The sequence below is a fragment of the Elephas maximus genome, chromosome 24 (genome assembly GCF_024166365.1).
Source record: "Elephas maximus indicus isolate mEleMax1 chromosome 24, mEleMax1 primary haplotype, whole genome shotgun sequence".
Taxonomy (NCBI): domain Eukaryota; kingdom Metazoa; phylum Chordata; class Mammalia; order Proboscidea; family Elephantidae; genus Elephas; species Elephas maximus.
In genome coordinates this window covers 48,608,891-48,632,738 of record NC_064842.1, presented here as the reverse complement: position 1 = coordinate 48,632,738, position 23,848 = coordinate 48,608,891, and the positions used below count along the sequence as shown (strand labels likewise).

The following is a 23,848-nucleotide window of genomic DNA, read 5'->3' as shown; positions in this document are numbered from 1 at the left end:
ATTCGAACTGCCGACCCTGTGGTTGGCAGCCGTAGCACTTAACCACTATGCCACCAGGGTTTCCAAAGTGGATGAAAATAAGAAGTAAAACTGGGCAAAGAAAAGGAGAACGTCCCTCTGGACTAGACATCCCCTTGGAGCTCACCAGCGAGGTGAGGGCGGGAAGACAGCGGCGGGCCAGCCCACAGAGCCTCAGAGGGCGCGGACCTGGAGGAGGCGCACGAGAAGGCGGTGCCTCTTGGAGGAAGTTTGCCCTTTAACTGCAGAGCCCAGTCCCCTGTCGCATCAGCATCCAGGAGCGAGCAGAGGGCGGCCGACGAAGCTGTCAGTCCCGCCCGGGGGTGCTCGGCTCAGCACACGTCCGCACCCGCGCCATGGGCGGCTCGGTCTCCAGCCAGCTGGACGAGAACAAGTGCGCCTACATTCGAGGTACGCCCGCCCAGGGGGTTCCCGGGAGAGCGGCACATAGCGGCTGGGAAACCGCCCGGGCCCTTGGGCTAAACTGGCCACCCGGCAGGTCACCCCGAGGGCTTGTCGGCGAGCGGAGGGCCCGCGAGGGGTGCCCCGAGTGCGCCCCCAGCTCTGCACGCCAGCTCTCTACCTGCTCGGCGCGAGGGAGCTCAGAAGCGCACCCGCCTCCCTGAGCCAAGTTTATATGAGTAGGAGTGCAGCTGGCCAGCGCGGTCGGCTTGGGTGGGGGCCCGCGCTGCAGCCAAGAACCAGTGAGATGAGGGTGGTTTGGGACGCGCCGCAGGACAGTTGGGAGAGGCAGGCGGGGGATGCAGGGGGGTGGGGGTGGGCCAACTTCGTCAACTCTGCTGCACCCGCCCCGAAAAACATTATCCTCTGGTACCTGACTCTGGACTTGGTTCCGATCTCTTCTGAACTTGCAGTGAAGAGGACAGGGGATATCCCTCCTCGCTAGAGATTTCCTTGGGGATTCCGGCCTAAAGAGCAGAATTCCCCTCTTGGTGATGTTAGCCTGGTTTTGTAAAACGCGGTGGCGGCCACAGCTTGACTTTGAACTTCATAATATCACTTGTGGGATTTCATCAGAAGCAGAAAGGACGATGTCATGTTTCCAGGTTGTACAGTTCCCTTCCCTTCCCATAGAGGGGGGAAGCAAAAGAGGAACTTTAGCGTTATTTTGTAACAGCTGCTAAAGTTATAAACGGGAAAAACTCGTTTTGGAAGACCTTCATAGACAGTGACTCAGTAAAGAGGTGAGGCCGAAGAAAACAGAAAACAAACTGAAACAGCAGGAAACCATGACTGCTTATCTCCTGGCCTTGGGCCTCCCATCCCCCTCCACCCCCACACCTTACCCACCGCTACCACCTTCTACTGAATAGGTTGTCCCCAGGAAGCAAATTTTAAATAACCAGATTATCTTGATATTAATGTTGTTTTTGGAAGGGGAGTTATCTTGTGAGTTTGGTGGTTTTCTAGCTTCAGAAATACCTTCTAACTAGGTATTAAACTCTAGATTTTAGTCTGATTCTTTAAAGGAAAGGCTACGCTCTTCCTGGCTCCTCTTTCTGGCCCTTGAGCCTATCCATTACAGAAGATTTAAGCTTTTAAGAGGAAAGGATTTATCTGGTGTTCTTTTCCAGATTCATTTTCAGGCACCAGAACCTTTAAAACCATTACAAATAAGGATATCAACATTTAAAAAGTATGTAAAATTGGGGCACTTGAAGAGGAATGAAATTGATTTTCCAGACTCCCACTTTGGTGCTTTTGGAAGATCATCATCAACCCATACTGGGGGGGGGGGGGGGGGGGCGGGGCTAAAAGGCCATCAGGTTTAACCCTTTGCTGTTGTTTGATCAAACGGCAAAACGATGGCTGACTTATTTATATTAGTAAAAGAACTTAAATAAAGCCTGTCTCAGTGTTAAAAAATTGTCTATATGCTTGTTTTCACCAGGAAAAACATTCTTTCACAAAATGTCGTGAGAAGGGGCTTTGCATTTAGTTGTTAGCAAAGTGATGCTTACGGCATTCATTTAATAAGAATTTGTTTCACTGGAAAGCTTAGACATACCCAAAGTTGAGGCAAGGTCATCTGCAGTTATCATTTAAAGTCCAGAAACGTGAAGGATTAATTTACTTGATTTCCTGGTCATGACAGTTGTTACTGATGCAAGCACTAGACTCATAAGAAAACTTGTTACCTTCTTTATTCTGAATTAAATTATTACACATACAAAAGTTTGAGGTATTGCACATGTAGGACTTGCAATGGTGTTTTTTTTTTTAAATTTTATTTTTTTGTTGCTGTTGAGAGTATGCACAGCAAAACATACGCCAATTCAAGCATTCCTACACATACAATTCAGTGACACTGATTACATTCTTCGAGTTGTGCGACCATTCTCACCCTCCTTTCCTGAGTTGTTCCTCCACCGTCAACATAAACGTCATTTAATGAATAAAGCTATAGCAGATTGTGTGACAGTCATTGTATCCCCTAGTCTTGTTCAATTTTACCTCCTCATTCTATATTTGGGAGGCCACTTTCATGGTAGGTGTAACAGGGAAAGAAAGAGAAGAGGTAAAGTTAGAATACCTCCAGAGAAAATGAGACATTGCCTCATGTGAGAATACTAGTCTTGCCAAAAGAGAAAAGAGCCTTGGAAAAATGCATAGTGTTGTGAATTGTTAGTGCATGAGCAAATTAAGGTCACGGGGCTGTTCTTTCCTGGTGATTTTGAAGTCCCAGATCCCTGAATAAAACCATAACCCTGTCTTCACCCCTTCGCCCATCCTTTAGCCGGTAAATATTCTCAAATTTTGATTTCATTGTAAACAGAACAATTGAAAGTACGATGGTGACGTTTAAGTAGAGTTTTATGACCTGCTTCTCATAATGCAGCTACCAGTAAACTGCAGATTTGGAAACTCCTGGAGCTGAGATAATAACTTTCTTTCAAGCTTGATAAACTTTGTTAATACATATGTAGAATGTATTCAAGTATTCAGTATACTGGGGATGAGTTTTGTTAACTTTATTTTGTATGTGTTATAAGTAGCTGTACTTCCAGTAGGCTACTGACTCTCAGTATTTACTTTTGGACAAATCGTTTAACCGCTGCCATTTGGTTTGTGTGCCTAAAAGCTTTATGTTAATAGTGATCTACATCATATGGATGCTTTGAAAATATATTATTTCTTAGGCTTTAGTAAGTCACTTGGTAGAGGAATATCAGAAGTGTTAAGGAGTTACTTTATAAGATGCTAGGAATCGACTCGACGGCAGTGGGTAGTGGGTGGTGGGAGTTTTGAAAATTACTTCCTTATGTTTCTTACAACAGAATACAAATATGTTTTTAGGATTGTCTCAAGAGGTCTCTCAGTAACTTCTCTTGGCAAAAGTTTTCTATTAATAAATAATACTAAAGCCAACAGTGCCACCTGTTAGCCTCTGGGATGTTTTCAGCACTGGCCTGAAAAAGCCTTCCTTTAGTGAGTAAGACTAAACCCCAAACCAAATCCATTGCCATTGAGTCAATTCTGACTCATAGTGGCTCTGTAGGACAGAGTAGAACTGCCCCATAGGGTTTCCAAGGAGCAGCTGGTGAATTCAAACTGCTGACCTTTGGTTAGCAGCTGATCTCTTAACCACTGCACCACCAGGGCTCCTAGTGAGTAAGAAAAAGCTCATATAATCTTGGCATCAGTGGTCAATTTAGCGTGCTTTTCTGGGTTTCTCTTTTTATGCAAGGTGGGTTTTTTTCTTTATAAACTTTTGGTATGCCTGAAATAGAACTATAGCTTCAAAAAAGACAATGTACTTTCCTGTTGAAACAGTAATTTTCTTTCCTTTTTAAAAATCACCATTGGGTTTTTAATGACTCAAAAAGAAAATACACCTGAAAACTCCCATACAAAAAGTCCTATGAAGGATCAATGCTGAACGGACAATCATTATTGTCAACGTACTCCTAGGCCTGGTAGCAGCAAATAGTTGTTAGGAAGCTGTATTCTTTTCCTGGACTTACTCTTTTGCATAGTCAGTCACTTAACCTGTAAAGGGCCCAGTGGCTTCCTCTGAAATGCTCATCACGGATCTGATGTTTATAAAGTAAGAAATGAGTTCCTGCTTAAAAACGTGTCTTTTGGGCCTTTTTTCATGTTCATTGCATTGGGATTAATTTGATTTAGCAGCAGAGTGCTTAACCATTATACTACCGGGGCTCCTGAGGGGTTAACTTAGGTGGCTATATATGGAATTTATGTTGACCACATGTCTAGAGTGTTTACACACATGGAGATGACAGTGTCTCCATGGGCAAGGTGAATGGAGAATGGGGAGAGTGGTACATGTTTGCAGTCTTTTACAAACGTGTGGTACTAGTCTACAGATTTGTTTATTTTTCAGTTAAAATTTCTTAGTGGAGATAGGTGTAAGAACTGGTCTGATTTATCTGGATAATTATGACAGTGTAAGATTAGAGTCCAATTTATTAGGCTAGTAATGGCAGTATAAGTGTAATGGAAAATTTAGGATATGGAGTATGGCAGGCACTGTTGGATACCAACCCCACATCCTGTCCCTGTTTGTTTTTCATAACAGAACTCCAGTTTTGTTCATGTATTGAGCCTTCTCCAGGTAGCCCTATGTATCAGAGAGGCTAGCCCCATTTATGGCCCCGGGGAGGTAGGTGCTGATTGGTCCATGCCTATTGAGATATGCATTTCCCCTTGGCTGGGTTTGTACTGGGCGGGGGATTGTGATGCAGTCTGGCTTGAGGGGATATTTGCTGGCTGCTTCAAGGAAATTGACCTCCCTTTAAAAGAAGGAGACAAAGGGAAGAGATGTTCCCCCTCTCTTCTTCTTTTGGACTTTCTTGCATTTGTATGGGATGCCTGGTGCTGTTTTCATCTCAGTGAGCAGAAGGGGCGCTATCTTGAAGACAAAGCCAATACCTGGAGGACTGAAAAGCTGAGACAGTCTCAGAAAAAGAATCTTGGAGCCCTGGCCAACCTTCCTGATAGCCTGCCTGCCCTTCCTAGGTAGATGTTGTTATGTGACATACTAAATTCTCTTTGAGTTGGGGTGGTAGAGACTGCTAGTTGTCTCCTAATGTCCACTATCCTCTGCTTTCTTAAATAATAGAACCCCCAGATTTTAGCGGGCCAATGAACTACAAAAATAAACTCATTTTCCAGCCACCTTTGCAGCTAGATGGGGCCATATAACTGAGTTCTGGCCAGTGGGATGTAGGTAGAAGTGTTCTAGGCTACTTCCAGAAAATGACCTTAAAAAGAGTGTGATTTCTTTGTCCTGAACTCCACACTGCCAGCTGGAATGTGAACATGGCTGGAGCAGCCATCTTGGACCCCGAGAAGGAGTTCGTGCAAAAAACTGGACAAAGGAGCTGAGATTTCTGAAGACTTCAGGCAGTGGAGCCCCCATGCCAGCCCTGGACAATTTACCTCTGGACCTTAATAAGAGAGAAATAATCTGCGTTATGTTAATCAGTGTTATTTGTGGCATGACTGTCATTTCCAGACAAACATTATCCTAACCAACATAATTGTCTTCTTTTACTTGCAGCCACAAGCTCCTAACCAGAAAACTAAGGACTCCTTTACTGGGTCCTCTTTAAGAAAAATTAAACAACAGAAAGTAAGAAGTGGGTAAAGATTATACCATGAGTCTTTTTCTTGCTTTCTGATTAAGAAATGGATGGACTTTCCTAAGAAGTGAGGAGTTGCAACTCTCCATGTGGGAATAGCAGGGGTGAGGGGAAGAGGAGGAGAGTGTCCAGTATAAATATGCAATGCTCAAATGTATAATGATCACTATGTATTTTCACTGAAAAATGCCCTGAAGCTTCCCAAACTCCTGATGAAGTTAGTAGAACTTTTGAATTAGGAAAGCTATTGCAGATTGGAAATGTCTACATGATGGGAGGTATGGGTCTTGTTTCATTTTTTTGCAGATGGATATCCTGCTATGTCAGCCCCATTTGTTAAAGAGACTGTCTTTTCCCCATTTAAAGGACTTTCGACTTTTGTCAAATATCAGCTGCTAATAGGTGGATGAATTTATGTCTGGATTCTCAATTCTGTTCCATTGGTCTATGTATCTCTTATACCAGTAGTAGGCTGTTTTGACTGTTGTGGCAGTATAATAGGTTCTAAGATCAGGTAGTATGAGGCCTCCCACTTTGTTGTTCTTCTTCAGTAATGCTTTACTTATCTGGGCCCTAGGGAATTTCTAATGTCAATAATAATTTTGTACTAACTTCAGTCTGTGCATGGAAACCAAGATTTTAGAGATGAGGACTTCTTTTAGAACCCCTAATCTAATTTTCAAAGGCATAAAGGACTTTGTGAATTGAGAGTTTCTTAGATTCAATAAAAAAGAAATAAATAAAGACACTAGACTGAGATAGATGAACATTTTCTCCTGGACTTGTGGAAGAAACAATGGATGATGACCTTCCCTCTTGTGAGTCCTAATTTAAGACTTAGCCTCATACAGACAGATGTTGAATCAAGACCCGGTGTGAGTGAGCACTTCTGTTCCTATGGACGTTGGCTATAGGAGGACCACATCACCAAGGGCTGCTTTAGTAATAACTCCTATGTTTTCATGTCAATAGTGATTTTTATTATTTTATCTTTGTTGTGGACTACTGAATTGATTATAGTTTTACTCTATTGTTAAGTCTTTATTGTAAGCCTGAGCTGGGTCCACAGGTAGAAAGTACAGTAGCAGGAGTCCAACTCCTAACAGTAATTTCTAATTTTTTTCTTTTTGTGTGTCTACCATATTTCATAAGTTTATTGTAGCTTAAAAAAATTTAGTAAGTAGCCCCCCTTATCTGAGCAGGATACATTCCAAGACAACCCCCCTCCCCATGAGTGCCTGAAAATGCAGGTAGTACCAAACCCTGTATATACTATGATTTGTCCTATACATACATACCTATGATGAAGTTTAATTTATAAATTAGGCACAGTAAGAGGTTACCAAAAATGACTAATAATAAAATGAACAATTATAACAACATATTGTAATAAAAGTTCTGTGAAAGATGGAGCAGAATGGCATAAAATTCCATCATGCTACGTACTCATTTAATGTTTCCTTTGTTTTTTTTTTTTTGAGAAGGTGATTGTTCCCTGTTTAATCTGCCAGTTTGGCCATGCTTAAGGCGGACATGTACTGCCGTATCAAGGGCACAAACATAACTAGTAGCTTCTCAAAGGCAGCCTACCTCTGGAGGAGTGACGCATGGGAACACAGCATCCAAAGTGTAAGCCCTAGAGGTTAGCAGTTTCTAATTTAATTAAAATAAATGTACTGTGAAAGTTTCACAAAATATACAGTGTGAATTATGACAGTGAGTTTTAACCTCTTACTCAGAAATTTTAATTTTCTTTGTTAGTAAAGCTAGGTAAAGCTCAGTCAAGCCAAGAAACATGGCACATACAGCCAGCCACTCGCTTTGTGAAATCGGAAATAAAGTCAGAAGTGGAGAGAAAAGAATAATAGAAAGGAAAGACAAAAGAATAAAAGAGTGCGATGCCTCTTTTATGCTCTGTTTAAAACACTTTAGTAAATCGTAGGGTATGTGGGCTAAAATTCTAAGTTCTAAACTAAAAAGAACACATACTACTGAACAAAACCCAAAATGCAATACAGATTTTCCCCTTTGAAACTGGAAAATTCATTTTAAAAAGAGACTAGCAAGTTGCTGCCAATGAGAAAATGCAAGCCAGCTTTTTAAAGTGCCATTTTTTTTTTTTGGACACGTGTTTTTTTCTCACTTAGAGGAGAGAAGGAAAGTTTTATAAATATGAAAGCAATTAATTCAGTTTTGCCAATTGCAAGGTATAGGACCCAAAGAAGTTTATATTTCTATGCTTGATGTTATTTAGAATGAGTCTGTAGGATTAGAATAAATTAATAGTTTCTAATGGGAGCCCTGAAGTGATTAAAAAAAAAAAAGGTTCATAGTCTGATGGAATTTTGGAAGAAGAGTAAATGTCTGTATGCCAACCCATGCAGATTTTTTCTTATTTTTTCTAAAGAACATCTTTATTTAAAAATAAAACATAGGTTCAGAAAACCACACAAAATAAACGCACAGATTAGTGAATCATTATACGGCACATATCCTTGTAACCATCACCCAGGTCAACAAATAAAACTTCACCTGTGAGAGAGAACCAGACTATAGGACTAATTGTCTCCATAAACAACAGCCTCCTCTACCTTGAGACCAGAAGAACTAGATGGTGCTTGAATAGATGGACCTGATAGAAAGGAAGCAAAATGTGGAACAAAACTTCAGATTCTCAGAGAATCCAGGCTTACTGGAACCGGTGAGACTGGAAGAATCCCGGGGGCTATTGCCCTGAGATATTCTTTGTACCTTGAGCCTGAAATTAAAGTAAAAGGTTAGCTCAAAAAGTGAAGAATGTCACCCTGGAGCACTTTGCTCTTTTAAAAACTTATCTATATAGAATCAACTAGCCAACATTTACTCTAAAGCACAGATGAAAAGGTTGGAGGGCAGTAAGGTTAAGTTGATGAGAATGGAACAACTAGTATAGAAATAATGAGAATGTTGACACATTGTGAAGACTAACCCATGTCACTGAACATTACATGTAGAAATTGTTGAACGGGAACCTGCTTTGCTGTATATACTTTCACCAAAAATATGATAAAATATTATTTTTAAAAATGCATATAAAGCACCTGATACAGACTAGGCTCTCGCCAGAGTAGCTTTTATTACTATAACTACAAATAAACATTTAGTTTATACCCTTAAAAAAATACTTGGAAAAAAAAAAAACTTCACCTGCTATTCCAGAAGCTTCCATGTGCCCATTCCCAATCCTAGACCCCATTGTCTCTCCAAAAATAACCATTAAAATAGTGGTTACTTGCCAGTTATCTATCGCTTCCTAGCAGACTACTCCAAAAGATCCCATTGCTATAGCGGCCCTATAGGACAGAGTAGAAGTGCCCCATAGGGCTTCCAAGGCTATAACCTTTAAGTAAGCAGACTGCCACATCTTCTTCCCATGGAGCAGCTGGTGGGCTTAACTGCCAACTTTTTGGTTAGCGCTAAGCACTTAACCACTGTGCCACCAGGGCTGCCTCTCCAAAAAGATAGTGGCTCTTAAAATAAGTATTTGCTCATAATTGTGCTATTTAAGCTGGGTTCGGCTGGGTGGTTCTACTTCTTATTTTTGCTGGTGGTCATTCCTATGGCATCTTGTGGCCGGTTGGCTGGTGGCTGGACTCAGCTGGGAAGATTTTCTCCTCTCTAGGTGGTCTCTCCGGTAGGGTAGCTGGACTTCTTAAATGGTGTGGTTTTCAAAAGTGCAAAAGCAGAAGCTGCCAAGGCTTTTTATGGCTTGGGCCTGGAATGGCAAAGTGTTACTGTACCACATTCTGTAGGCTAAAACAAGTTCCAGGACCAGCCCAGATTCAATGGGAGGGACTACACAAAGGAGTGAATACTGTGAAGTGTGGCTCATTGGGGGCTACCACTGTGAGGGATTATTACACCAGTCATCCTGGATTGGTCTAAAATATGTGCCTGAGATCATTCCAGAAATTTCGACCCTCCAGAGGAACATAGGGAGAGGGACAAGTTTTGGCAATAGGAGACTGGAGAAGAAATAAAACAGGTTAATAGGCTCCAGACAGCTTACAGGGGTGCACAACCATCTAACCCTGGGCACTGGTGGAGCAGGTATAGGGAAAATGAGAAATCTTTGATACCCTGGATACCAGAGAAGAAAGGGGGTAGGCAAGGACAGTCCAAACAAAGCTTACCTGTTTCACTGATTTGAGGAGAGAAAGATGGGAGTTTGGGGAGGCCAAGGCAGCTAGAATTTGTGCACCAGGTTAGTGGAGAAGACAGAGCAGCACAGAGAAATCTAGAGATCTGCAGAGACGGTGACCAGTTGCCCTGGAGTTGATTCTAACTCATGGTGACCCCACGTGTGTCAGAGTAGAACTGTGCACCGTAGGGTTTTCAGTGGCTGATTTTTCAGAAGTAGATTGCAGGCCTTTCTTCTGAAATGCCTCTGGGTGGACTCAAACTACCAACCTTTAGGTTAGCAGTCGAGCTTGTTAACTGTTTGCACCACCCAGGGACTCTGCAGAGCAGTCCCCTTGAATCCTTAACTGCATACTGATCTGCACCTGCATGGGGTGAAACTCCATGAGATAGAGAAAGAACCACCTGAAAAGAACAGACCAGACAGTTCCTGGAGCTCACACAGAGCTGGGAGTAGTTTAAGTTCCCGTCATCCAAGGTAGAAAGACCTGGTAATCCACAGAACATTGATTGGCTAGAGTCTTCAGTAGTAGTGAGCAGTAATTAGCCCTAGACTAAAGGCTGCTCTGGACCCACTCTAATAAAAAACTTAAAAGCAAACCTCAAGAAGATCAAACTGATAGCAAGTAACTTAACTACATGTGGGAGCAAATTCCAACATTCTTTATAAGAATACAACAAAATACACATTTAACAATAAAAAGTTCACAATGACACCCAATCCAAAATTGCCAGGCAAATGAAGAAGCAGGGAAATATGATCCATAACTAGGGGGGAAAAAATCAATAGAAAGAGACCCAGGAATTACAGAGATGATGAAATTAGCAAATAAGGATGTTGGGACAGTTATTATAAGTATGCTCTATATGTAAAGCCTGTCAGTTTATTGTACTGTGGTGGCTTGCATGTTGCTATGATGCTGGAAGCTATGCCACCAGTATTTCAAATACCAGCAGGGTCCCACCCATAGTGGACAAGTTTCAGGGGGAACTTCTAGGCTAAGGCAGACTAAGAAAGTTATGGCAATCAACTTCTGAAAGTTAGCCAATGAAGACCTTATGGATCACATAAGAACATTGTCCGACTGGACTCAAACATGCCAATGATCATGAAGATGGTACAAGGCCAGGCAGCATTTTGCTCTGTTGTGTATAGAGGGTCACCATAAATCAGAGCCAACTTGATGGCAACTAACAACAACAACAACATATGCTAAAGTAGATGAAACCATGAACACAGCAAGGAGAGAAATGGAAGACATGAAAAAGAATTCTAGTTCCCAGTCTTTAGGAAAGAGCAATATGACTGCTTTTTGAAGCCTGTTGGATCATCTGGGGAAACTCTAGCTATACTGACTTATCAACACTCTTAATAGTTGTGGAAGAGGAGCAGAGCCTCCTGCAGAGAGTTGTACATACATGAGGAGCAGCTGAGGTGCGGCTGGTCAGGGGCCAGGACAGATGAGCAGGGTTAATTCACAAATGAAGAGCAATTGTGGATGCTCTTTCAAAAGGATGTCATTAGCAGTGGCCATGTACCATTATTTCTGGGGCTCACACAGTGCGAGTAGCAATTTCCATGATTAGCTCAAAAGAATTGAAAGTTTTTTCCAAATTTGGACTACATGTGTTTATTTAAAAAAATTATTTCCTACGTAAGTCATGCTGAATGAGTTCGATAGATACGTCTGAATAATTGCCTAGACAAAACAGACACAAGCTTAGAATTAGAATAAAGATAAATTTTATTAACAACAATAGCAAATGTGTAATATATGGAGTGTAAATACTTAAAATGGCTTGGCTAGATCAAAGGATTAAATTAGTAACATTAATTAAAAAATGTACTGTTTATACTTAAATAGGAATTTTAGAGTATGATTAAGACCTGCGCATATCAACTGAGATGTCAGCTCTTAATCAGAACTGGTAACTCTTGGTTTGATAAATGGTAATAATAATGACAACAGTAAAAGCTGACATTTACTGAGTGCCTACTATGTACTGGTCTATGTTCCTGAGACAAGTAAATGTCTCAGAGAAAAGGTAGCAGGATATCAAATATTCTTCCAGAAATTCCAGCTCTTGTCTACACAGCTTTTTTTTTTTTTTTTTTACCAGAAAGGTGTAGCACCAACTTGATAGGATTCGAGCAGTGACTGAAGAGAGGTATTCTAGCCACTTTAAATGAGCTGACCATGAGTTGGAATTTACCCTTAGTATAAGTTGAAATTAAGCCTTTGCTGTCATATCTTAATTCTAAACAATTTGGCAATTTTTTCTTTTTAAATTGTGATAAAATATACATGCATTATGAAACATTTGACAATTCAATTTTTACTTGTACAGCTTAGCGACATTGATTATGTTAAATATGTTGAGCAACCATGATTACTATCTTTTTTGATTTGGCTGTTTTTGAAGTGAATGTTTTTAGTGAATGAGATGGTAGACTATAAATAACAAAATAGAAATTAAAATTCATCTAAATGTTAGCAAAAAATAATATGGAACTTACAAATAAGGAAAGCAGGCATAGTAAGGTCACTTTAAGTAAAATTTCTATAAAATGGTATCTTTATTATAAAACAAAATATTTCTATTTTGGAAACAAGGCACAAAAGGCTAATAAAGAAAAAACAAAAACAAACCTAACCCACTGCCATGGAGTTGATTCTGACTCGTAGTGACCCTATAGGACAGAGTAGAACTCCTCCATAGGGTTTCCAACCTGTAGATCTTTATGGAAGACGACTGCCACATCTTTCTCCTGCTGGAGCAGCCGATATGTTCAAATTGCTAACCTTTATGTTAGCATCCGAACACTTTAACCAGCATACCACTAGGGCTCCTCATGGCTAATAAATAAAATAGAGCTCTTAAATTTGAGAAATAGGCAAAATTTGAAAATCTGCTGAGTGCTTGCTGATTCTGAAGCTGGATTCTCTAGCTTTTAGATCTGTCAACTGGGTGCCTTTGGTTTCTTATTTGTAAAATGTGCACAGCAGTAATACCCAGTGAGGTAAAAGAGTCAGAAATGAAGTTACTATAATTCTCAGATTTACCAATCCTACTATTATGCTAATCGATTTGTTTTTACTATCAGTAACTGCAGTAGGCCTTCCCAGAGTAAATAATTGGCTTTCACATGCTGCCGAATAAAACCTAACTCACACATTTGTTCTGTAGAATAATTAATGTTTCAGAGTGTTTAAACACAATGCCTCTACAGAAGCAATGATATTATAATGTATTGGGACACTCTAGTATTGTAATTAGTACTAATTAGATTCTTTTCAACAGCTTGTTGAATTCACAAATTACTGCATCTAAGGTATTCTGCTTTATTCATTATGAAAAAGTCAGACATAATGGTTTAAATAGAAGCCTTTAAATAAGTATTCTGTAGATTCTACACGTACCTCTCCTCTTAAACCAGGGAAGGGCAGTATCAAGACACCTTTCTAGGTACTGTCATGGTGGGGAGCCCATTCCCAGTGAAGCGCCAAGAGCCAGCTCACACTAAACAAAAAATCAAACCCAACCCTATAGGTCAGAGTAGAACTGCCCCATAGGGTTTCCAAGGATTGGCTGGTGGATTTGAACTGCCGACCTTTTGGTTTGAGGCCAGTCTCTTAACCACTGCGCCACCCCAGCTGGCAGAAAAGAACTGATTTTGCATATCCCTTCCCAACTCAGAGTTCAGTGACATCATGGTGGTAGCTGGAACTCAGCTATGGTGGGAGTTTGATTTTTTGTTGGTGTTGTTTTAGAGTCCTAGTTTATTTCCCACCATACCAATGCCAGTGCACTTCTTTTCAACATATGGAGACTGGCCACAGTGGTGATCAATTGGCAGTGGTACGAAGCGAGGTTTCAGTTGTGCATTAGTCAGAATGCAAAAAACACCACTAGAATCTTAGTGGCTTGATTTATATCTCACTAATTACACAATCCAATAGGATTTGGTGGAGAATAGGGAAGGGTTGATGTTGTTAGTTGCCGTTGAGCTGGCTCCCACTCATAGAGATCCCATGTACAACAGAATGAAATGTCCAGTCCTGCACTGTCTTCGTGATTGTTGGTAGGCTCAAGTTTGTTGTTGTGGCCATTGTGTATTTTCAGTGCCTTCCAACCCAGGGGCTCATCTTTCAGGATTATATTGAGTAATATTCTGCTGTGATTCCTAAGGTTTTCATTTGGAAGTAGATTACCGAGCCTTTCTTCCTAACCTGTTTTAGACTGGAAGCTCTGCTGAATCCTGTTCATCATGGGTGACCCTTGTGGTATTTGAATACCTGTGGCACAGCTTTCAGCATCATAGCAACATGAAAAACACCACAGTATGACACACAGGTGGTGGATACGGAGAAGAGGGGTCATTTAGAAACCTAGGCTCTTCCCATATAGTACGTAGTACCGTGGATGCTTTTGGCAATCTGATGAAATCTATGGACCCCTTCTCAGAATAACATTAAGTGAAAGTTTACAATTTAAGTCAGTTTCTCATACAGAAACTTATACACACGTTGTTATGTGACCCTAGTTGCTGTCCCTACAATGTGACAGCACACTCCTTCTCTCTACCCTGTATTTCCTGTGTCCATTCAACCACCTCCTGTCCCCCTCTGCCTTCTCATCTCGCCTCCAGAGAGGAGGTGCCATGTGTCTGCTTGAGCTGGGAAGCACACTCCTCACCAGTATCATTTTATGTCTTCTAGTCCAGTCTAATCTTTGTCTGAAGAGTTGGCTTCGGGAACGGTTTTAGTTTTGGGCTAACAGAGAGTCTGGGGGCCATGACCTCTGGGGTCCCTCCAGTCTCAGTCAGACCATTAACTCTGGTCTTTTTACTAGAATTTGAGGTCTGCATCCCACTGTTCTCCTCCTCTAACAGGGATTCTCTGTTTTGTTCCCTGTCAGGGCAAAAGAAACCAATTTTATTGAAATACAGTTATCAAAATATATATATTTTTAAATCTGTGATATAATATGGGAAACCCTGGTGGCGTAGTGGTTAAGTGCTATGGCTGCTAACCAAAGGGTCGGCAGTTCAAATCCACCAGGCGCTCCTTGGAAACTCTATGGGGCAGTTCTACTCTGTCCTATAGGGTCGCTATGAGTCGGAATCAACTCGACGGCACTGGGTTTGGTTTTTTTCTGGTGATATAATAATGTAAGTGCTTCTTTACTAGTGCACTAAATGACAAGGTCTAGCAATGGGTCTGATAGCTACTGTAATTTTGAAAAAGTATTATTCTTAGGCACTGCAACAACTGAAATGTGATATGAAAATATCTGTGATCTCTATTGATGACAGTCATTAGTACCGCTAAATTCTACTGTAATTTATTGCCTACATTCATGATTGAAGGTAATGCTGACTTTGAGTTGGAGGTTAATGAAAGTAAAGGTGTTTATTTTCAGGTAAGAAACGTTCAAGGCCTCTGTCTTAGTCATCTAGTGCTGCTATAATAGAAGTACCACAAGTGGATGGCTTTAACAAATGGAAATTTATTCTCTCACAGTCTAGGAGGCTAGAAGTCCAAATTCAGGGTGCCAGCTCCAGGAAAGATTTTCACTCTGTTGGCTCTGGAAGAAGGTCCTTGTCAGCCATCTTTCCCTGGCCTAGGAGCTTCTCAATATAGGGACCCAAGATCCAAAGGATGTGCTCTACTCCTGGCACTACTTTCTTGGTAATATGAGGTCCTTCTGTCTCTCTGCTTGCTTCTCTCTTTTATATCTGAAAAGAGAATGACTCAAGATACAACCTAATCTTGTAGATTGAGTCCTGCCTCATTAACATCATAGAGGTAGGATTTACAACACACAGGAAAATCACATCATATGACAAAATGGTAGACAACCACACAATACTGGGAATCATGGCTTAGCCAAGCTGCCGCATTTTTGGGGGGCACAATTCAATCCATAACACTCTCTAAACCTGTGCTGTCCAGTATGGTAACCTAGACATGTATGACCATTGAGCCGTTGAAATGTGGCTAGTCCAAGTTAAGATATAATATGATATAAAATGCACATTGGATTTTGAAAACTTAATACAAAGAAAAGAATGTAAGCTTTTTCTCATTAATGGTATTTGATAGTGATTATATATTGAAGGGATGCTATTTTGGGCACATTAGGTTAAATAAATATATTAAAATTAATTTAATCTCTTTGGAACATTTTTTAAATGAGACTATTAGGAAATTTAAAATTACATTTGAGGTTCACATTTATGGCCCACATGATATTTCTTTTAGATTGCTGCTCTAGAAGAAGATTCACAGACCTTTGGTGTTGCAAGGGGCCTTAGAGATAAGCCTCACATCCATTCTTTTTATTGTAATCTGAGAGGCTGAGTAAGCTGCCCCAGTCCATGTAACTAGTAATGGCAGATATAGGATTGGAACTCAGGTCTCCACACTTCTAATACAAGCATCTTTTTGGTGTCTGTTGTATCTCAACCAAACCAAACCAAAATCTTCAGGTTTCAATTTCTAGTTCAAACCAGAATATATTCTCACTTGAAATTATACATGAGAATTTTAAAAATGACAAGTCCTTTTCAATCTGATAATTATTCAACCCCAGGTTTAAAACTCACTTATGGCTTCCCTTTGCTACTGAGCAGGCAGGCAGACAGACTGGCTGGTACTTGACTCCCTCACAAAAAACAAAAAAACCCCAAAACCCATTGCCATCTAGTTGATTCCAACCCATGGCAACCCTATAGGGCAGACTAGAACTGCTCCCTAGGGTTTCCAAGGAGCACCTGGTAGACTTGAACAGCTGACCTTTTGGTTAGCAGCCATAGCTTACTTTAAATAGCTCTTAACCACTGCACCACCAGGACTCCGTCATGGTTTCAGATAAAAGAGGCCCTTGGGTGGACCTCTCTGTCCCTGGTGCTGCATTTTCTGTTGTTGAATGTTTAAGCTCCTAAAGAAATGCTAAGCTATTCTTATGTCTTCTGCATTTTGTCTTAAAGGGATGGAAATGTGGAATCCTAGTACTTAACATGACTACCCCTTTCTCCCAGCCAGGAGGTGGCAGAGTTGATAGCAATAAAAAGAAATAAATGATAGGCTTCATCTTCTTTTCTCCTATTTTCTGTTCTTGGCTCCCACTCTAGACTCTATAGCCAAATTTAAGAGGATGTCTGGAATCTTTACTGACCTTTTTGTCCCAGAATATTTCTTCCCACGGGTTTCCCCCTTTCCAACTCCCTCTCCCTGTGTATGGCACCAGTTCCCATAGATTTAAATAGATTCACATTTGGGTCATTGCATATTTAAATAAAATTTAAGATAAGGGTTTAGATAAAACAAAAACGAAAACAGAACCCCTTATCTTAATGATGTATTGTCAATACATCATTTTTTCTTTTCTTAGGAATTTTAAATTATGTATTTTAAAAAAAATTTTATTTTTGTTGTTGCTGAGAATATGCACAGTAGAACATATACCAATTCAACAATTTCTGCATGTACAATTCAGTAATGTTGATTATATTCTCTGAGTTGTGCACCCATTCACACCCTCCTTTTCCGAGTTGTTCTCTCCAGTAGCATAATCTCACTGCCCTCTAAGTTTCCTATTTTCAAGTTGTGTTGTCAGTTTGATTTCATGTTGTTGTTGTTGCTAGGTACCCCCCAGTCAATTCAGACTCATAGCGACCCTATGCACAACAAAACAAAACACTGCCCTGTGCACAACAGAACAAAACACTGCCTGGTCCTGTACCATCCTTACAATCATTGTTATGCTTGAGCTCATTGTTGCAGCCACTGTGTCAGTCCACCTCGTTGAGGGTCTCCCTCTTTTCCACTGACCCTGTACTTTGCCAAGCATGATGTCCTTCTCCAGGGACTGATCCCTCCTGACAACATGTCCAAAGTATGTAAGATGCAGTCTCGCCATCCTTGCTTCTAAGGAGCATTCTGGTTGTACTTCTTCCAAGACAGGTTTGTTCGTTCTTTTGGCAGTTCATGGTATATTCAATATTCTTCGCCAACACCACAATTCAAAGGCGTCAATTCTCTTTTGGTCTTTCTTATTCATTGTCCAGCTTTCACATGCATATGATGCGATTGAAAATGCCATGGCTTGGATCAGGCGCACCTTAGTCTTCAAGGTGACATCATTGCTTTTCAACACTTTAAAGAGGTCCTTTGCAGCAGATTTACCCAATGCAATGTGTCTTTTGATTTCTTGACTGCTGCTTCCATGGCTCTTGATTGTGGATCCAAGTAAAATGAAATCGTTGACAACTTCAGTCTTTTCTCTGTCTATGAAGATGTTGCTCATTGGTCCAGTTGTAAGGATTTTTGTTTTCTTTATGTTGAGGTGTAATCCATACTGAAGGCTGTGGTCTTTGATCTTCATTAGTAAGTGCTTCAAGTCCTCTTCACTTTCAGCAAGCAAGGTTGTATCATCTGCATAACACAGGTTGTTGATGAGTCTTCCTCCAATCCTGAGGCCAGTTCTTCAGTTCTTCGTGTAGTCCAGCATCTCGTATTATTTGCTCAGCAGACAGATTGAATAGGTATGGTGAAAGGATACAACTCTGACGTACACCTTTAAACCAATGAGTACCCCGTTGTTCTGTCTTCTTGCTCTGTGTAAATGTTCCTCATGAGCACAATTCAGAAGGACCCAGCAGTCTACTTCTGAAAAGCATTACCCAGTGAAAACCTTATGAATAACATTGTCTGATTTCATGTAGATAGATCTTAAAAGAGCACAATGCTCAAGGCAGACATTCTTTTATGTAAATACTTCTAGAATCTTGTAATTTGCTGTTGAAATTACATAGTTACACTCTTTTGAAAAAGATTATATTTCACCTAGAGTCTGGGATTGTCCCATTTGCTCTGAACTTAGATTCGTCTTCGTTTTCGGAGGACTCTAGAATTCTAAATTCTGAGAAAAGCCTAAAGGAATGTCTACCGACCCATGACACTTTCATTGATTCACCTATTGACATGTCATGTTTTGACATTTACTCTCTTCTCTTCAAAATTGTTATTTGGTACTTTTATTAGAAACTCTTGGGTTATGCCAAAACTAACTCCTTATTTTAGATCATTCCAACTATTGACATCAATGAATGTTTGAGACAGGAAGTGCAAAATCTTAATGTCTCCATATGCTGTGATGTGTTGATAACCAAACCCAGCATTTCTCCAGGGATCTTTAAAAAATTTTGCAATGTTAATTGAAAGGAAAAAATATACATATGATGTAATTTGCAAATGAGTGTAAGACTGATTGAGATTTGTAACAAAACTTCCAGAGTGATATTTATAATATTTATAAAACGTCCCGTTTTCAGAAAAGCAGACAAAATAAAATGAACTTACAGAGCAGATGAATCCTAATAAAAACTCACCGCAAAATGTTAACCATGCAGCTTTTTTGATTTAATAGAGCACTCTGGTTAAACGTTAAAGCAGGAGGCGGACTACCCACGTTCAGGTACTAGTCCCATTAGTTGCTAGCTAGGTGATCTGTTAAGCAGCCATGATGGTGCAATGGTTAAGTGCTTGGCTGGCAACCAAAAGGTCAGTGGTTTGAATCCACCAGCAGATCTGCGGGAGAAAAGATCTAGAGATTTGCTCCCATAAAGATTATAGCCTAGAAGAGCCTATGGGACAGTTCAACGCTGCTATATGGGGTCACTGGGAGTCTGAATCTACTCTGTGGCACGCTGCAACAACAGGTGACCTGTTACAAGTTTTCTAACCTACCCCAGTCTTGGTTTCTTGCACTGTAAAATGAGACTAATAGTACTGCCTCAGAAAGTGTGAGGATTCAGTGTGCTAATCTTTGTATTTAGCACTGTGATAGGGACATGGGCTTCCAAAAACTGTTCCGTGTTTCTACCATTTATAATAATATACCTTTTTCATTCTAAAACCAAAGTCAAGGATTTTAAGTAAAGTGTATATCAAATGAAAACGTTTCCCTCAAAATCTTTAGTCAAACAGTTGGATCTAGAACTGAACTTACATACATTTTCAGTATGGAGTTGGGACTAAAACAAATTCCAAAATCAGTAGAAGGCATGGACTTCAAAGACAAGTACATGAAACTTGGTTCCAGAAGGAGCTGTGTGAGTCCTGGCTGTAACACTTTTCATGTGACTTTGGGCTTGTCTTTAGGCCTCGTGTTTCTCATTAAAAACCAAAAAACTAAACCCATTGCCATTGAGTCGATTCTGACTCATGGTGACCCTATGTGTGTCAGAGTAGAACCGTGCTCCATAGGAGTTTCAGTAGCTGATTTTTTGGAAGTAGATTGCCAGTCCTTTCTTCTGTGGCAACTCTGGGTAGACTGGAATCTCCCACCTTCCAGTCAGCAGCTGAGTGCGTTAACCATTTATACCACCCAGGGACTCCTCTCATTAGTGAAGCAGGAGGTTTAGTTGTTTAAGTCCTTCCATAGAGACTTACTTAGCATGAATTTATAAAGTTAATTTGTGTCATTTACTTTCATCATTGTCTTGGTTGTCTAGTGCTGCTGTATAACAGAAATACCACAAGTGAATGGCTTTAACAAACAGAAATTTATTCTCTCACAGTCTAGGAGGCTAGAAGTCTGAATTCAGGGTGCCAGCTCCAGGGGAAGACTCTCCTCACTGTCAGCTCTGGAGGAAGGTCCTTGTCATCCGTCCTCCCATGGGTCTAGGAGCTTCTCAGCTCAGGTACCCAGAGTCCAAAGGATACATTCTGCTCCTGGTTCTTCTTGCTTGGTTGTAATGAGGTCCCTCTCTTCTAGGCTTGATTCTCTCTTTTATATCTCAGAAGAGATTGACTGAAGATACAATCTAATCTGGTGGTGCAGTGGTTAAGTGTTCGGCTGCTGTCCAAAAGATCCCCTGTTCGAATCCACTAGCTGCTCCTTGGAAACCCTCTAGGGCAGCTCTACTCTGTCCTATAGGGTCGCTGTGAGTCGGAATCGACTCAGTGGCAATGGGTTTGGTTTTTGGTTCCATTAACATAACTGCGTCTAATCCTGTCTCATTGACATCATAAAGGTTAGGATTTACAACACAGAGAATAATCACATCAGATCACAAAATGGTGGACAACCACACAATACTGAGAATCATGGCCTAGCCAAGTTGACACACATTTTGGGGGACACAATTCAACCCATAACAGTCCTTAAGCTCTAAACTTCATGGAACACATCTATCTCTTATAAAGAAATATTCACTGCATGTGTTTTATTCTAGTCATCAAATAGAAGGTGTGTTGCTCTATGATTTGGGGAAACGAAACAGACTAACTCCCTGCTCTTGTGGGACTTACATCATGGAGGTGGTGATGGCAGGGAGAAATAAAATAAACAAACAATAAGATGGCATGCGGAGGTAAGTTATAAAGAAACGGAAGAGCAGGAAAAAGGAAAGAGTGATGAGGGCTACTATTCCAGAGAAGGGCTCAGGGAAGCCTTCTCTGATATTTGAACGAAGTGCAAAAGTTGGATATAGGAATATCTGGGGGTCGTACATCCAGGTAGAGGGAATAGCAAGTTCAAAGGCTTTGATTTTGGAAAGGAGCATGGCTTGTCCTAAGAACAGCAAGAAGGCTGGTATGGTTTTAGAGTGGAATGAGCAGTGCTTACTGTGGGAGGAGGAAGGATAGAAAGGCAGGTGGGGTCACATCACCTTGTAAGGACTTGCACTTTTACTCTGAGTGAGATGGAAACCATGGAGGGTTTTGAGCAAAAGAGTAACATAGTCTGATTTTTCTGATTACTGTAGGAGGGGCAACAGAGGAAGCACGGAGGCCAGTTGGGAAGATTGAGCTATAGTTCAGAAACCATGATGGTTTGAACTAGGGGGTAGCTGGAGATAATGAGAAGTGGGTGGGTTATGAGTACATTTTGAAGGTAGAGCTGACAATATTTGCTGGGGTGTGGGATAGGAGAAAAAAAGTAGCTTCAAAGATGACTCCAAGGTTTCCTGACCTGAGCAACAGAAAGAATGGAGTTGCCACTTATTGAAACAGGAAGGACTGGGGAGCAACTTTGAGGGCAAAGATGAGTTCATTTTTGGACATGCAAGTTTGAAATCTAAGTGGAGATGTAAGGTAGGCAGGTGGATGTCTTGTCTAATAATAATTGCCATTTGTTAAGTGAGACCCTTAATTACCTGCCAGGTACTATGCTAAGAACTTTTACATATTGCTCCATTTTGATCCTCACAGTAACCCTCTGAGATGGGTACTGTTATCATCCTCATTTTACAGATGGCAAGACTGAGGCACAGAGAGATTGTGTATGGTAAAGGCCACACATCAACTATTTAATGGTTGGAGCTCTCCCTGACTGCAAAGCCCTGGGGCTATATACAGGGTCACACTGTTATAGCCATGAGAGGAGGAGGCTTGACACTGGGATAACTGCTGAATTCCTGCCCCCGCCAAGGAGTTTGCTGTGTGGTTTTATATCAGATGCCTCAACCTCTTTTTGTCTTAATTCTCATGGACACTCTTTCGGATTGAATTATGGTCCCCACCCCCCTCAAATATGTATTGAAATCATGGCTTCTATACCTGTGAATGTGATCCTGTTTGGAAATAGGGGTTTTCTTTTATTATGCTGAGGGCGTACCAGAGTAGGGTGGGTCCTAAGTCTAATCACTTCTGAGTTAGAGCAGAGTAGATACAGAAATATACCCAGGGGGAAGATGCCATATGAAGACAGACATGTGGCAGATGCATCTACAAGCCCAGGAATACCAAGGATTGCTGGCAGCTACTTGAAGCTGAAATAGTCAAAGATGGACCTTCCCCTAGATCCACACCCTGAATCCAGACTTGTGACTTCTTAATGTGTAAGAAAATAAACTTCGGTTCTTTAAAGCCACCCACTTGGGGTATTTTTTGTTATGGTAACACTAGCTAGCTAAGACAGACACCTTGAAGGTGGTTGGATTCAGGTCAGAAAGATTGTTTACGATCTAAGAGATTTACACTCTGGTGCTAGTAAATGCTGATGACATATTTTTACAATATATTTTACTTCTGAGGATTACAAATAATTTTCAACACCAAATACTGTAATTCAGAAGAGCAGTAAGGCCTGTCATCTGATAAAATTGTTGTTTTCGAAAGAAACAAGCTTGGATGCTGATCTGTGTCCATTATTGTGTTCTTTTATGTCTGAGTTAGGCATTTGCCCATGAATTTTCATTTCCAGCATATCCTGATTTGAAACCAGTTTTTTTTTTTTTATTAGTGATACTGCTGAGCCAGTGAGGGTTTTCACCTATACTTCCCGATAGCCTTTAGATGAACAAGCAGAAGTAGAATCAGGATGTTCTCATTTGCATAAGCACCATCCTGACAGGTCATCAGATATCTTTATTGTTCCCGAGTACATTTCATGGGCTGCTGAAGGCACGCATAATCATCTCTAGCCATTCATCTTACCTCGCTTAATGGCCCCTGTAACATATCAGGAGAGTAATGGAGTGAAAAGGCACTGTGTCCAGGGGCTGCCTGCCTAAGAATGTGGAGTAAATTATGGTGGGGAATAAATTATATTAACGCTCTTTCTCATCATTGAGTTACCTTTTGTAAATTTCATCTCACTAGGCTAAACAATCCTGGATGGCCTGGAAAAAACAATCCTGCACATTTTTATCAACAGGTTGAAATTCCTTGTTCAGTTTTAAGCTAAAAACGGTCATTCGTGAGACCATCTATTTCTAAATTAATGAAGATTTCTTTGGACTTGGGTTGGTGGGGGTGGGCGGGTCTTTACCTTTATAACTTTTTTCTTTTTAAAGATTTTTTGGAGATAAAAGCAAATAATAATTATTATCTTAGTAGTTATTTTAAATAAACATATTATTGGAGCCCTGGTGGAGCAGTGGTTAAGAGCTCGGCTGTTAACCAAAAGGTCAGCAGTTTAAATCCACCATCCCCTCCTTGGAAACCCTGTGGGGCAGTGCTACTCTGTTCTATAGGGTTGCATTTCTTAATTGCGTCTCTCTTGGCTGCCAC

At 40.8% G+C, this 23,848-nt stretch overlaps 1 protein-coding gene across 1 annotated transcript in view; it reads left to right on the top strand.

Moving 5' to 3' along the window:
- The first annotated feature begins 232 nt into the window (after positions 1–232).
- The window catches only part of NIBAN1 (niban apoptosis regulator 1), a 166,328-nt gene continuing 142,712 nt past the window's right edge, over positions 233–23,848 (top strand). The window contains exon 1 of the mRNA XM_049868330.1: positions 233–429. Within this exon, the coding sequence (XP_049724287.1) occupies positions 375–429 (55 nt within the window). The 5' untranslated portion in view covers positions 233–374. The remainder of the gene's footprint in view (positions 430–23,848) is intronic.